This window comes from Mauremys reevesii, linkage group 13 (assembly GCF_016161935.1).
Source record: "Mauremys reevesii isolate NIE-2019 linkage group 13, ASM1616193v1, whole genome shotgun sequence".
Taxonomy (NCBI): Eukaryota; Metazoa; Chordata; order Testudines; family Geoemydidae; genus Mauremys; species Mauremys reevesii.
In genome coordinates, this window is record NC_052635.1 from 11,855,910 (window position 1) to 11,872,672 (window position 16,763).

Below are 16,763 nucleotides of genomic sequence, written 5' to 3' on the forward strand. Positions count from 1 at the left end.
CTGTGCCCAGTTTGCACTGTGCCATAGACAACCTCTGGGACTACATATAACTCATACCTCCTCTCAGTCTGGGATTTTCAAGGCTGAAGAAGGTTAGGTGCCCCCTTCGCTTTTCTTTTGTGGGAGTTGGATGCTTAACTTTCTTGGGTTTTTTGAAAATCCCTACTTCAGTTCTGCTTCTCTTAAATAAAGATTAACAATACTGTTTCCCTACATTGTGGGGATGTTAAGCTGTTAAGGATTGTCAAACACTTGGGTATTATCGGGGCTGGGGCCACGCAAGTAATGAGGTGGAGAACTTGAGCAGAAGGCAATGAAGGTACTGACCACCACTGCATCCTATACACTTCAGAGACTCCCAAGGACTGTGCAGCTCTTAGGCTGTGTGACACAGCATGGCCAGAGGGCAGCAGGAGAGGGTTAGAAGGGAGCTATATTCCCTGTAGAGGGAAGAAAGATTGCTACAGATTAATTAGAGCACCTGAAGCCAATTAGAGCACCTGCAGTCAGTCACCTGATAAAAACCCCTGCTTCAATCCGACAGGGGAGGAGTTGGAGCAGAAAGGATTGGTGCTGGAGCAGAGAACAGTTTGGAGGAGTTGGAGCAGAGAGTAATTGGTGTTGGAGGAGAGAACACTTTGAGGGGAAGCAGAGGAAAGAAGTCCAAGACCCTAGGTAAGGGGCACCTGGCTTGCGCAGAGGGAGGGCAGGAAGCCCCCCACAAGCTGAAGGGCAGGAGAGGGAAGTAGCCCAGAGGAAGGAACCGTCAGTTCAAGTGGTTCACCACTATCCTCAGAGCCCCTGGGCTGGGACCTGGAGTAGAGGGTGGGCCCAGGTTCCTCCCTCTCCACTCCCCTGCTCTAGGACACTAGTGGGGCAATTAATATTCCAATTCAGGGGCAAAAATTGATGCCCTGAAACCCCCACCCCCCAAAAAAGAAGAGAAAGCGCAAGACCCATCATAATAGTGCCGGGACTTTGCCACAGCTGCTATGGAATTTTGAGAGGGACATCTACAAGGGTTGAACTCAGAACCTCTCAAAATAAACATGAGTATTTACTGGCTGAGATAAAAAACCCGAACCATCAGCTCAAAGGCTGTAGCAGACGTGCTCTCCATGTCCTCTGGCCAATAGAGAGGAAGAAAGAGTTTCATTATTTTAGCCTCGGCTACACCTTCATCTGTGTGAAGTGGCAACATTTTAGGATCTTATTGTAAATGGGGAGTGTTTAAGGTGCTCTCAGGGAGTTAGCTGCCCAACTCCCATTGGAACAATTTCCCAAGATCATGGTGGATTTTCTATCCCTGGCTATTTTTAAATCAAGATAGGTGTTTGTTGGTTTTTTTTTTTCTAAAAGAATTGTTCTGGGGGAAGTTCTCAGGCCCCTTCTGGTCTTATAGTCCATGACACCACGTTAAAATCAGAAATGGGCCTTCTTAGAACATTCAGTCTAAAGTTTTATCTCACCACAGTGCTAATGCTGGAGCTAGAATCAAACAATCTCTGAAATCCCCTTTAGCTTTCCTGGGCAGGAGCAAAAGAGTTTGTGCTTTGGAGATCAGAGGATTCCGTCTGAAGGGGAGTCCTTAAAAAATTCATGGAGTGTTTCCATTCTTTGTGTTTCTTTGAGGCATGGAAACTCAACAGGCTTTGGAAATACCCTCCTGTGCCAACTATATTGAGGGTGGTACAAGGAGGGTATTTGACGTACGTAGAAAGAAGTGGCTATTTGACTGGCCTGTGAAGCAAAGGAAGTCTTAGGACTTCTGGGATGGGTTCGTGGCACTGGAAGAGAAAGCTGAAGAAGAAGCTAAAGCCTGAGAAAATTAGTCAGGACTTCTGGGTTCCGTGCCATTTCCAGGAACGAGTGGGATCTAGTGGCTATGAAATCAGAACTCGACAAATAATGTATTAAAGCCTGAATGTGAGCATTCTTTGGGGTTACTGTCAGATGCTCATGTACTCCTGTAGTTAATTCTGATTTCTGCAAGTGGAGGGGATAGTGTAATGTGGGAGGGTGGAATATTTCCTATTCTATGGTAGGGCTCTTATATTTATTTATTTATTTATTTTGCAAGGTCTTGCCTTCATCTCAGTTCAGATTAAAAACAAATTTTGAAACCTCACGAGGCTTACTGTATCTCATACATATCAAGTTAATGAATGTATTCTGTAGGGGATAAAGCAGAAATGGTTTCAGGTTAGTGTTTAGAGTAGTGGCCTAGGTTCTGCCTAAAGTTCTAGAAGTGGAGTGGGATCTAGTGGTTAGAGAAGGGGACCAGAAATTATTTTGGGGTTGTTCAGTTCTTGCCTCTGGAAGTGCAGTTCGTATTGTGGTTAAAACAGGGTGCTAGGCATCACGATTCCGCCATTCTGTCCCAGGCTCTGGGAGTGGAGGGGGTTCTAGTGGCTAGAGAAAGGGGTCTGGGAGTCATGAGTCCTGGGCTGTTGAGTTCTTGGCTGTGGAGCGGGTGTCATATTTAGAAGAGGTGTTGTTTGGAGTCAGGACTCTTGGAACCTATTGGTTCTGGGAGGAATTCAGAGATTTGGGGATCTGGGTTATTCTCAGCCCCATAATTGTCTCACTACATCATCTTTAGCGTGTGACCACACCACCCTGTGTCTCAGTTTCCCAGTCTATAAAATGATCTATCCACGAATATAAAATAGTTATGCTTGCCCGTCTTTTTAAAATTCCTAGGATGAGATTTGTTAAGGTTTAGGCACCGATGTGTTTTTGAAAACCCCACTAGGCATCTATTTACATCTTTAGGCACCCAGTATTATATCAAATGAGGGAAAAGTCAACTAAAGGGAAGCTTTGTTTTACATGTTAAGGTAGAAATATAAATAATATGTCAATGCTATTATATCCAGTTAGGATGACCAGATGTCCCAATTTTCTAGGGACAGTCCCAATTTTTGGGTCTTTTTCTTATATAGGCTCTTATTACCCCCAACCCAGTGTCCTGATTTTCACACTTGCTGTCTGGTTACCCTATATCCAGTCCTCTACAAAAGCAATGTCTGAACTTTCTTAAGACAGGTTGATGGTAGATTATTTAAGAAAGACATAAAAGCCATGTATGTATATAAGGAGGGGAAAGGACCCATGAAATATTAGCCTATTCTCATTGATCTATTCAAATATTCTGTAATATGCTAATTGCAGGTGGGCAAAGAATTCATAAGAATAATGGGCAACATTTTCAAACATGATTAGTGATTGTGAGATGCCCAATTTGAGAGATCTTCTAGGGACCTGATTTTCATAAGGCCAATGCTAGGCACTTTCTGAAAATCAGAGCTGTTTAAGGGGTCAGAAGCTGGTCTCCCAAGAACAGAGGTATCCAAAATCACAAATCACTCTTGCAGGGATAAAAATGACTTCATGGAGATCGGGTGGCTCATCCAGTGTCTAGGGTCCTAGCTTGGCAGTATCAAGAACTGGGTTCAGTTCCCTCATCCTCCAGGGACTTCTTCTGTGACTTTGGGCAAGTCAATTCATTTCTTTCTTCCCCAGAGCTGTGTAAGAGGGAAAATGGTGTAAGAGGGAGTTGGCTGATGTGATTGCAGAGCCATTGGCCATTATCTTTGAAAACTCATGTCAATCAGGGGAGGTCTTGGAAAAAGGCAAATATAGTGTCCATCTTTAAAAAAAGAAAGAACAAGAATCCGGGGACCTATAGCCTCACCTCAGCCTCACCTCAGTCCCCAGAAAAATCATGGACCAAGTCCTCAAAGAATCCATTTTGAAGCACGTGGAGGAGAGAAAGGTGATCAGGAACAGTCAACATGGATTCACTAAGAGCAAGTCAGGCCTGACCAACCAGATTGCCTTCTGTCTTGAGATAAATGGTTCTGTGGATATAGGGAAAGTGGTGGACATGATCTACCTTGACTTTAGCAAAGCTTTTGATACAGTCTCCCACAGTATTGTTGCCAGCAATTTAAAGAAGGATGGATTGGATGAATGGACTATAAGGTGGATAGAAGGCTGGCTAGATCATCAGGCTCAATGGGTAGTGATCAATGGCTCTATGTCTAGTTGGCAGCTGGCATCAAGTGAAGTGCCGCAGGGGCAGGTCCTAAGGATGATTTTCTTCAACATCTTCACTAATAATCTGAATGATGGGATGGATTGCACCTTCAGCACGTTTGCAGATGACACTAAACTGACTCCCCTTCAGACAGAATCCCTTGATCTCCAAAGCACAAACTCTCTTGATTTTGCCCAGTACAGCTGAAGGGGATTTCACAGATTCTTTGATCCTAGCTCCAGCCTTAGCACAGGGGGAAAATATAAGTGGATATATTATATTATACTCTATGGCTCCAGATCCCCTTCCCATGCCTGTCGGGAGACCAAAGATCAGCTTTGAGATCACAGAAGCGATCGTTTGCAAGTGGCTGACTCTGGGATGACAGATATAGCAGCTTGTAGGAGGTAACACCAGGATATGCATCATTATTGTAGGGGGAGATGCACAGAGACCAATGCTGACAAGGAAGGCGAGATGTACTTGCAGAGATAACATTTTTTAATGATAGATCTTTTTTTCTATTCTAAAGAGGTTTATAGGTATTCGCTGGGGATTTCAGAGCTTAAGTCAGTTAGGAAAATAACAGCCCACAGACCCACTACTGTTATCACTGTCTGAAACCTTCACGTGACTAGTTCAGTGTCACTCATCTTCTCCCATGGCAAGGGTTCTAGGTTGCTAAGACCTGAAATGCATTTTTCTCTGGGGCAGGGTGGAGATAGGAAGTGGACCAGAGAAGTTTCCAGATCTGCAGATAAAACCAGAGTGAAATTCCCACCATGGATTTCTTTCAATTAGAATCTTTTATGCTTTTAAGCTTTTGAATAACATTAGACTGGAATTTTCTCAGAAGGCCCATTTCAGAATTTTACATGGAGACATACATTCTAAAACCAGAAGCGGCCAGATAATTCCCCTCAGAATAATTTCTAAAGCAGGCTCTTCTTTTTCTAAAGAATCTATCTTGATTTAAAAACTGTCAGTGATGGAGAATCCACCACAACCTTGGTAAGTTTTTCCAGTGTAGTTGGACACCTAACTCCCTGAAAGTTGAGAGCAGCTCCCATTTACACTAAGATCCTAAAATGCTTAAAGGTGACTTACTTCACAACAGATCAAGGTGTAGCCACGCTGAACTAATGAGGCGCCTCTCTACTGGCTAGAGCACATACAGAGTACATCTGCTAACGACTCTGGTCTTTTGTCTCAGCTAGTAGACACTGGTGTGTTTCTATTGAAACTTCCACAGCAGCCTAAGAGATGCAGCAGCCTCTGAAGTCTAGATGAGGGAGTAATGGACAATGGACAATGCCCCTACCTTCATTCCTTTCCACCCAAGTTCTCCACCTAATTACTTGCCATGGTCACAATCATCACGGTGCCCATGTGCCTGACAATCCTTAATATATTAACCTCCCCAGACTCCTGCAATGTAGGGAAACTATTGTTAATCCCAATTAAATCCCAAGATCCCAAGAGGAGGAGCAGAGGCAGGGATTGTCAAAGGACCTGAGGAGTTTAAGCATCCAGCTCCCAACAATGATCAGCAGAGGTGAACGCCTAACCTTCTTCTGCCTTGAAAATCCAGACTGAGAGGAGGTGTCAGTTATCTGTAGTCACAGAAGTTGTCTGTTGCAGAGCAGAAACTTAACCCAGCTCCCAACCATCTAGTGTTCTACCTTCAAAGCCATCCTCTCCAACTACTCACACCCCAACCTGAAACCATACTTTATGGTCAAGGTTTTTAGAGCCGATTGACATCCTTTTGCAAGACATATCAACAGACTGCAGATGGGAAAATCTGTTTTGGGGGGCTTTTTTAACACAATGTTTCAATTTTTAATATGAAAATGTCAATCAAAATTAAGTTGTTCCTTTCATTTAAAGCAACATTTTCTTTTGAAAAGAATATCACTATAAAATAAAATGGTTGGTTGGAATCAAAATATTTAATGGGAAAATTGTTTTTTTCAATTATGTGTTTTCACTTTTTCGTGAGAAATTTTCAAAAGAAAATGAAGCTTTTCATTTCACTTGGATACAAAATTTTCACTTCTTACTCTTTTCATGGTAAATTGTGAGAGAAAGGCAAACTTTGTCCCACTTTTCGTACTTTCCTTTCCACAATTTTAGGGTGGAAAAGTGGGATAAAGGTTTTTTTTTTTTAAAAAAGAGGTTAAAAAAATGACACTGAAAATCCAAAGCCTAAACATTGAAAAAAAAAAATAATTGGGAGGTCTAGAGCATCAAAGTTGCAAATGGATGAATGGACACTGTCAGGAACAGGCATACTGTTGTGGAGCAAACCACTCCCTTTCACTCCCAGGACAAGATCACCACTGAAGGAGTGAAGAGGGTCTGCTGAATCAGGATTCTCCTGAATTTAGCTGAGTACACGGTGTTTAATTGAGGAAAAATAAGAAAATTCCCAAACAAAGTTTGTTTGCTAACATGGATTTAAGAATAATGTAATATCAGTCACTTAAGCTATGTCTACACTACCGCCTGGATAGACACTCCAGAGATCAATGCACAGAGGTCAATTTAGCGGGTCTACTGCCAAATCGACTGCAGGTCGCTTTCCAGTCGACTCTGGTACTCCACCCCGCACGAGAAAATTAAGGTAAATTGATAGGAGAGTGTCAACATAAGCTACGTTGACTTCAGCTAGATTATTCACGTACCTGGAGTTGCGTAACATAGGTCAAATTACTGCAGTAGAGTAGACATAGCCTTAGACGGAGACATGGGGAGAATTACAAAAATGACATAATTATTATTATTTCTGTTTCATTGCAGATATATTTTAAGTCCACAAAATGGACCAGCAGAATCTCACCACTACAGTGACTGAATTTGTGCTCCTGGGACTCACCCAGAGTCCTGAGCTAGAGCATTTTTTCTTCATTGCCTTCTTCATAGTATATGTGACCACTTGGTTGGGAAATTTAACTATCATCATCACGGTGATCACTGACCACAGACTCCACACCCCTATGTACTTCCTGCTGGCCAACCTGGCTTTCCTAGATGTCAGTGACTCATCGGTCAATACTCCCAGATTGCTGTTGTGTCTCCTCTCCCAGTGTAAAACCATCTCATTCAATGACTGTCTCCTCCAGATCTTCTTCTTCCACTTCATAGGGGGTGCAATGGTATTTTTCCTTGTGGGGATGGCAGTCGATCGGTATGTGGCCATCTATAAACCACTGAGATACTTGATTATCATGAATCGGAGTGTGTGCGTGGGGATAGTGGCACTGGCATGGTTGGGTGGATTTGCTCACTCTGCTGTTCAGATTGGACTGCTCCTCCAGCTACCATTCTGTGGGCCGAACGTCCTGGACAATTTTTACTGTGATGTCCCACAGGTCATCAAACTGGCCTGCGCTGACACCCATGTGATCGAGCTGCAGATGGTCTTCAATAGTGGAGTGCTCCTTCTAATTGTATTCATAATTCTGCTAATTTCCTATATCATCATCTTAGTCCAGATCAGGTCACATGTCACAGATGGGAAGCGCAAGGCTCTGTCAACCTGTGGAACCCAGATTACCGTGGTGTGTTTAATATTCATACCCACCATCTTCATCTATGCTCGGCCCTTCAAGAAGTTTGCCCTGGACAAATTGGTATCTGTCATTTACACAGTAATCACTCCAATGCTGAACTCAATTATCTACACGCTGAGAAATGCTGAGATGAAAAAGGCCATCAGGAGACTGATGAGCAGATTCCTGTTCTCATGCAGGAAACTAAAAACATAATTTATTTTTAAATGGTCATTTATCTTAGAAACTAGACCATATCAGAGAGGGGATGGATACGCCACATGAATTGTGTATCCTATTGAAAGGGATCACATCCTGCACACTTGTGAAATATGTGCATAAATAAGTTACGGAACAAGGGCAATAATCTCCATTGAAATCCGTGGAGCCAGTTGGTGCAAATCAGCATAGCTCCACTGGAGTAAATAGATCATAACCCCAGCTGGTGTAAATCAATGTACAGTAGTTGCTGTGATGAAGTGGGGTTTTTTCATCTTGTTATGTTGCATGTAAGTCATACTGTCCTACACTAATACTGTGTGTACCTCAGTTTCCCTGTGTATTGCACCAATGTCTAGGTGGTGGAACTGGATGCATGACTTTTGCTGAGACCCTCAGGGCAGGTGACGCTTCCCATCTGTCTGCATGTAGGCGATCGCCGGTGTCCTTCATAACCTGAAATCCAGGAGGCGGATCAGACCAGGTGACATTTTCCCCAGGAAGCAGGACAAAGCCCAGGGGAGGAGCAAAGGGCATGCTGGAGGCCAGGCAGTGAGGTCCAGGGCAGTCTGCAGTGTGGGACTGGAAGCAGGGGAGCCCAGGGCATCTGGCCCAAGACTCCCCAAGATGGATTTGTCTGAAAGTCACTGATTTCTATGCTAACAAGTTCTGATCTCTCGACTAATAAACCTTCCATTTTACAATGCTGGTTGAGTCACAGCTGACTGCAGAGTTGGGGTGCAGGGCCCTAGCTTTCCTAGGAGCCCCACCCAAGTGGACTTGCTGCGGGAAGCGCATGGTGTGGAAGGGGATGCTGAATGCTCTAAGGTCAGATCCAGGAGGGTCGAAGCTGTGTAAACTTCTTGTCCTGGTGACAGTTTTCTCAGTGAGAGGGGCATGCTACTCCAGAGTCCAGACTGGCTTCATACAGAGCTGTTCCAGAGCATCGGACCGGTGACCCCATGACAGATGAATTGGAGCCAGTAGACCATATCCCCAGCTGTAAACCTGCATAGTTCCACTGGAGTCAGTGGGTCAGATCCCCAGATGATGCAATTCAGTGTGCTCTCCGGATATTTTCCAACAGTGGAGGATTTGACCCTGAGAAGTTTTGGTAAAAAAATATTCTATGAATATTTCAAATACTGAAAATAAAATCTTAAAATCATAGTTTTCTCAGGAGAAAAAAAATTCAAATAAATTGAAAAAAAAATGTAATTTAAATAATTCTTAACTGGCAGGAGTATTTTATTATAAAATGTTCCACTAAATTAACCAAAATATTCTACTACTTTATGGCTTATCCTTTTCTCTCTTATACAATTATACAGCTTATTTAAATTTCCCATGTGACAAGTCAGGAGTCTGATTTCACAAAATTCATTGTTACTTTTACCAAGAATTAGTGGGATTGGAGTGTGTGTTTGTTTTAACACAAAGCTTCCATTTCTATTTCTGTCTTTACAGGTTCACCTAAAGTTGTCTTTGATTATCTAATCCTGATGTAAAGGTGTATTTATAAATAAAGCAGGGCAATCTTTCTTTTTTTAGTTGAAAAGGTTTTTTGTTAAAGTGTTTTTCTTTTAATTGACAATTGGTAAAAAAAAATGTTCATACTTTTCCAGATTTTCAGAGAAAAAAAATGAAAAAAAACCTCTCATTTACTTGTTCTTTAGGTTTTATTCTCCCCCCCCCCCGCCATTTTTCTCCTTCTGTACTGCCCTGTTCCTTAGAAAAAGAGGAGAAAGTAAAAAAGAGAAAATGGGGAAAGAAGTAGGAGAAAAAAGGAAAACTGACAGAAACAAAAAATAATAGTTTTAGATAGAAGTGTCATTAATACTACTACCACAAATAACTACTTTCCAAAACGTTTGCAGTGAAATGTTTTTGAAATTGTTCAGTAATTGTCTGATTTTTTTTCTTTTCCAATCAGCTCAAAATGTAGAACTTTAAGTAGTTAAAATGCAGCTCCACTGTAAAATCTAATTAAATAACAAAAGACCCCTTTGTAATCCACAGTTCTGCAATCCAGGGGTGTCAGAGTTGGATTGTCAGAGTCAAAATAATTTTGAATTTTGACCCCTGCTAGCCCTGCAGAGCCAATATATCTCTGAGATGATGGCTGGCTGCTATTTCCAGCTGAAATAACAAAAGCATTATTAACTAACTTCCAGCGTATGAAACTTGTGAAAAACCATTGATTCATCAGGGATGCCCATGACTGGAGATGGGACATTTGAGGGCATGAGATGGGCTCTGGGGTTGCAGTGAGCATTCTCCCTCTTAGGTGATTGGCTGGCAGGTTCGAATATTCTCGGGGTCTAACAGATGGCCAGATGTGTGGTCAGAAAGGAGTTTTCCCCCAGTTGAGATTGGCAGTGGGAGTTGGGGATTTTTCGCCTTCCTCTGTAACATTGGGTGACGGTCGCTCACCAGGATTATCTGGGTGTATCTCAGTCATTGTCCTGACATTGCGGAGACATCAGGCACTAGTGCAACCCATCCCTCCTATTCTCTGCATGTGGCATATAACAGCCTAGTCTCCTGTGGGCCGTAATACCTAGGTCTAATTTCTGTTGCTGGGTTTAGTTTGAGGGCGCTGAGTGATGTTAGCAGCTTGTGCTACACAGGGGGTCAGACTAGATGATATAGCAAACAAAATGTGTTTGAAGGCAGCCAAATGCAAAGGTGTTCATCAAGGAACAAGGAATGAAGAGCTAAATGGCTCCTTAATCTAGGGGAGGAAGGCAGAACAGGAGCCAGTGGCTGGCAGCTAAAGTCAGACAAATGTAATTTAGACACAAATTTTTAACATTAGACATCGCAACAAGCTACCAAGGCAATGGTGGGGTCTCCATCTCTTAATGCCTTCAGTCCAGATGGGATGTCCTTCTAGAAGATGCTGCGGGGCATGGGGCCCCATTGAGTCCCCACCAGACCACAGTTTGGGTTTCTTCCCTTTTCTAGCACTCATCAACTCCTTCCCCTGCTTGGAGCATATCTGAGTCTCTCAAAACAAAAACAGTGCAGAGAAGATCAGAGTAAATAAAGGGAAAAGGGGGTTAGTTTCTTGGTCATCCCTTTGGGGCCCATCTTGTCTGTAGGCTTTTTAGTGTCCTGCTAAGGATTAGAGTCCATCCTTAGACCCCCACCCAGCCTTTCTGTAACCTTCATTCTGTATCAGGGGCTAGATAATACTACTGGATAATAATACTGGACCCACTCCCTAGAGAAAGAAGCAAGAAGAGCCTTACTACTAATCACCCTCTGTACATTTCTTAAACAAGCACCTAAGTGTCAAAGAGATTCTGTCATAAATATAAAGGGAAGGGTAACCACCTTCCTGTATACAGTACTATAAAATCCCTACTGGCCAGGGGCAAAAAAATCCTTTTACCTGTAAAGGGTTAAGAAGCTCAGGTAACATGGCTGGCACCTGACCAACAGGACCAATAAGAGGACAAAATACTTTCAAATTGGGGGGGGGGCTTGTTTTGTCTGTTCTTTGTCTATCTGTTCTGTGTGCTTGCCAGAGACAGATCAAGAAAGTAAGCAATCCAACTCCATTAGTATTAGTAAGTACTAGTGAAAGAATGCGTTAGCTTACTTTTATTTTGGCTTGTGATTTCCTTTGTCTAAGAGGGAGGTTAATCCCTGGTTTTGAAACTTTAAGGTTTTGCCTAGAGGGGGGATCCTCTGTGTTCTTGAGTCTTTTGTTATTCTGTAAAGTACTTACCATCTCAATTTTACAGAGGTGATTCATTTACCTTTTCTTTAATTAAAATTTGGGGGGATATTTGGGGGAGGTAGGGCTCCCTAAATGTTTGTTTAAATTACTTGGTGGTGGCAGCATTACCTAATTCAAGGTACAAGGAAGGATTTGTGCGTTGAGAAGTTTTTAACCTAAGCTGCTAGAAATAAGCATGGGGTGTCTTCATACAGGTCCTCACGTCTGTACCCTAAAGTTCAGAGTGGGGAGGGAACCCTGACAGGATCTAAGTCCCATTGACTTTTAATGAGACTTAGGCTCTTTGGAAAACATTATCCAAGTATTCTGATCACTCACTCCCACTTCCCTCTCAGAGCCAAGGAAATAAGGGGTTCTGACTACCACTCTCCTTCTCAAAACACTTCATCATGTTCCTCTCCCAGGTAGAGAAGGATAACCCAGGACTCCTGGATTTTTCTCTCTCTCAGGAGTCAAGCAAACATCCAACTTTTCTCTGAGTCTCAGATGCTTTCCAGCAACTCAATGCTCAGTTAACTTCACACAAAGAAAACACTTGCAAAATTTAAATGCAAAACCTGAAACTTCTGTGAACTTTTTCATAATCCCACTTGGAATCAAAATGACATGTGCATAATGCTCAAGTTCTCAGTGTAGCATCTTTTTTGGCCATGTCTAGTGAAACTCTGGTTGATTCCAGGGGATTTTTCATCCTAATACCAGTGTTAGTGGAATGGTCAGAAATGATATAATGTGATGACTTCTGGGGCTAATTTCTCTTTCAGCCTAGTGTGACAGTCTGTATCCCTATGTTCACCCTTTTTACAAAACTATAATGGATTTTGTACAAAGTACACCTTGTGAGGTATCTTTTGAAAACTCATAATGTGCTGATCATTATTTTCATGGTAATATATGTGTGGCAACATTGTAGGTAAAGTTATAAGATTCTACTGTATAACATTATTGAGGCATATTCCAAGCAGGCACAAACCAGTCCCTCAAAGACAAAAGGCAAACTGATGCCTCAGCCAGGTGTCAATGAAATCAAATGAACTATCAGGTGGTTAAGCAGCCATTCTTTGGCAGGAAAAAGGATGTGAGCGAGGAATTTACATATCGGCAAAGAAAGAGGTGCAAGTTCCCGTCCCACAGACTTTCTGTCTCCTGAACCCTCACCAGAGATGATTCTCAAAGAGGAGGAAAAAATACAAAAATGGGGAACAAATGCCCCAAATGTTCTCTCCCTTCATCTCTACTCTTGTCAGCCAGAACATATGAAGAACAAAGGAAACAGATTGGGACTGGTGGAAGGATTCAGCTGGTAAGGCTGCCAGGACATGTGGTGAGAGAGAATTGCATCTTGAATTCACTGAGCTTTTTTAATGCTGCTAAATTGCCAGTGCTGCCGGTGCTACTGTTCTTGGAGCTCTGGTGTTAGCTGTACAGAGAGTGAAGCGTATTGATTCTGTAGACCTCCATGTTATTAATAAACAAACACCACAGGCTCTGTACAATGGGGAGGGCACTTTTCCAGACTTATTGTTGACAAAGCACAGTACGAGGGCCTTATAGATACACTTAACACATGTATGCCCATGAGAATGGTACTGGTACAATCAGGACACCAGAATCCTATCCCTTTGCACCTGCCCAAAGATGCCCCTCCTATGACTTCTCCTTTTATACATAGAGTCATTGGACTGGAAGGGACCTCAGGAGGTCATCTAGTCCAGTCCTCTGCATTCATGGCAGGACTAAGTATTATCTAGATCATCGCTGATAGGTGTTTGTCTAACCTACCTCCTTGATACAAACAACCTCCCTCCTTGATACAAACAAGCTATGTATCACACACCAGATGTTGTTATTTACCATCTGTCATAAAACAGACAGTTAAGGGTTAATTTCTCTATTACCTGTAAAGGGTTAAACAAATGTTTATGGGAGAGTCATTTGGAAACTCTGTCTTCCCCCCCAAATATTTCCCCAGTCTTTATCCCTCTTTTCCTGGCAGATTGAGAATGATTCACCTCCCACCAATTCCTGGTGAGCCCAGATCCAAAAAAACCCTTGGATCTTAAAAAAAGGAAAAATCAATCAAGCTTTTAAAAGAAGATTTTAATTAAAGATAAAGAGTGAAAGGAATACCTCTGTGAGATTAGCATGATTTCCCTCCTCCCTCTTTGAAAACATCTTGTCCCCCCATTGGTTCCTCTGATCAGGTGTCAGCTGGGCTATGTGAACTTCTTAACCCTTTACAGGTAAAAGAGAATTTTTTTTTTAGTAGCTGGTGGCAGCTACTAGATCTAAGCTGGTAAATAAGCTTAGGGTTATCTCATTCAGGTCCCCACATCTGTACCCTAAAGTTCAGAGTAGGGGTGACACCTTGACACCATCCTCATTGGCGTATGTGCTAGTTTGAGTAAGATATCCTTATCCATTATCCTGTTATCCCCTCCTTATCATTTGAGGTGCCCATGTGTTCCTGTGCCATCTCTTAGGAATGCATTTATTAGTTACCTGAGAGAGTATTTTGGTACCATCCTCTCTGGTCAGGAATGTGCTTACTTGGTTTGATGACACCCAGTGTGTGCTACTACTTTGCCAAATCCAGGCCTACTCTGGCTCATGGCCTTTGGTTCACGCTGCTAGTTTTGCTGAGAGCTCCACCATGGCCTACGGGTGTCTTTGACTATTCCATTCTCCAGGTTGAACTGCTCATCCAGCTCCCCTTCTGTGGACCCAATATGCTACACAGTTTCTTCTTTGACATCCCACTGGTCATCAAACTGGCCTGCACTGACACATACATGATGGAGGTGCTGCTGGTTCCACCAGGTGGGCTGGTCACCACAGGAGTCTTCATTGCATTGCTCATATCCTATACCATCATCTTGGTCCAGATAAGGGCACAGGTCATGGAAGGGAAGCGCAAAGCCCTGACCACCTCTGCCACCCAAATCACAGTGCTGAGATTGCTTTTTGGTCCTGGATCTTTATCTATGACTGACCTTTCCAGACGTTCATGGTGGACAAGGCAGTGTCTATGCTGTACAGTGATTACTCCAATGCTGAACCTGAAGATCCACACCCTGAGGAACACTGAGATGAAAAGCCCCTCAGGAGGTTAATAGGAAGGATCCTGCTCTCAGAGAGGAAATCAAAACTTTGATAGACTTGTGTAGTGATTAGTAGAAAGGCTCCTGCTTCTTTCCCCTGGCTCCAGGTGGGGAGTGGGTCTAGTGAGTTATAACAAAAGAAGTCTATCAGTCCAGATTCCTGGGCTATATCCCCAAATCTGGGAGGAGAGTGGGGTCCAGTGGGCTAGACGGGTGGGGAGGACTGGATTCAAAAAGGGAAAGCCTGCCACACGAAGAAACGGCAACTAGCAGAAGATAGCTGGGAGAAACTGGCTATAGGGGTAGATCAGCAAAGTGAGAGTGAGTCATGGACCCAGCTGCCCTTGACACTGTCCACCCTGATACAGAATGAAGGTTACAGAAAGGTTGGGTGGGGGTCTAAGGATGGACTCTAATCCTTAGCAGAACATGAAAAAGCCTACAGACAAGCTGGGCCCCAAAAGGGTGACCAAGAGACTAAGCCCCCTTTTCCCTGTATTTACTTTGATCCTCCCTGCACTGATTTTGTTTTGAGAGACTCGGATATGCCCCAAGCAGGGGAAGGAGTTGGTGAGAGCTAGAAAAGGGAAGCAACCCAAACTGTGGTCTGGTGGAGACTCAATGAGCCCTATACCCCACAGTATCTTCTAGAAGGGCATCCCATCTGGATTGAAGGCATAGAGAGATGGAGAATATACCACTTGCCTTGGTAGCTTGTTGCAATGGTTAATGTTAAAAAAAAATTGTCTCTACATTAAATTTGTCTGGATTCAGCTTCCAGCCACTAGTTCCTCTTCTGCCTTCTTCCCCTAGATCAAAGAGCCTTTAAGTACCTTCCTTTCTTGTTCCTCAGTGAATACCTTTGCATTTGGCTGTGTTCAAGCACATTTCATTTGAGTTGGCCCTACTTATTAAGCCATTCAGAGCACTCTGTGTCATTTCCCTGTCCTCATCATTATTTACCACTCCACCAATCTTTGTGTCATCTGCAAGTTATATCAGCAGACATATTTACTTCCAGATCATTGATTAAAATGCTGAATGTCATTGGAACTGAAGAGTCTCACTACAGGATTAGTCCACATTAATGATTTTTTTTTTAAATGTATGCAGTGTAGTTGCAGTTGTATCAGTCCCAGGATGTTAGAGAAACAAGGTGGTGAGGTAATATGTGTTATTGGACCAACTTCAGTGGGTGAGAGAGACAAATTTTCGAGTCACACAGAACTCTTCTTCTGGTGTGTGTGAAGCTCTATATGGCTTGGGGGTCTCTCTCACCAACAGAAGTTGGTCCAATAAAATATATCACCTCACCCACTTTGTCTCTCTATTTTTTTTAGCTCAATCAATTAACCAGTTCTTAATATGTTTAATATGTGCTGTATTGACATTATAACGTGATTTTTTTTAATTAGAAGGTTGTGTAGCACTAAGTCAAACATCTTACAAAAGACTAAGGACTAGATCCACAAAGAGGTTTAGGAACCTAACTGCCACTTTTGATGCCTAAATCCAATACTAACCTCCTCAAAATCTCTGCTTAGCTTGCAGAGGTGTGCACTGCCTCTTCTTCTGGCATATTTTACAAGAAGTGGAGCTACTTCAATAGGAGGGATGGAAAGAAACCCACCTATAACCCAGCGGTTAGGACAGTCATGTGGGAAGTAGGTTACCTGGGTTCACGTTGTTGCTCTGAATGAGGCAGATTGAAGGTTTTAATAGGGGTCTCTAACATGCTTGGGGACTTCTTTAAACACTGGGCTTCTGAGTAAAATGGTGCACATACGTCCCTTCTTTTTGTGCAAGAAAGGGCTGACCTGGGTTAGCTGTCTGAATCCAGGAGAGTGAACATAAGAACATAATATAAGAATGGCCATACTGGGTTAGGCCACTGGTGCATCTAGCCCAGTATCCAGTCTTCTGACAGTAGCCAGTGCCAGAAGCTTCAGAGGAAATGAACAGAACAGGGCAATTATTGAGTGATCCATCCCCTATTGCTGAGTCCCAGCTCAGGGAATTATAGGTTTAGGGAGACCCAGCATATGGTGTTTCATCCCTGACCCTCTTGGCTCATAGCCATTGATGGACCTATCCTCCAT

General features: G+C 42.9%; 1 protein-coding gene across 1 annotated transcript; it reads left to right on the forward strand.

Annotated features, from left to right (window-relative positions):
- Nucleotides 1–658: 658 nt before the first annotated feature.
- Nucleotides 659–7,818, forward strand: LOC120380726 (olfactory receptor 4D1-like). Its single transcript, XM_039498663.1, has 2 exons — nucleotides 659–675; nucleotides 6,845–7,818. The coding sequence occupies exon 2, from the start codon at nucleotides 6,865–6,867 to the stop codon at nucleotides 7,810–7,812; it is 948 nt and encodes a 315-aa protein (XP_039354597.1). The 5' UTR covers nucleotides 659–675; nucleotides 6,845–6,864; the 3' UTR covers nucleotides 7,813–7,818.
- Nucleotides 7,819–16,763: the final 8,945 nt, after the last annotated feature.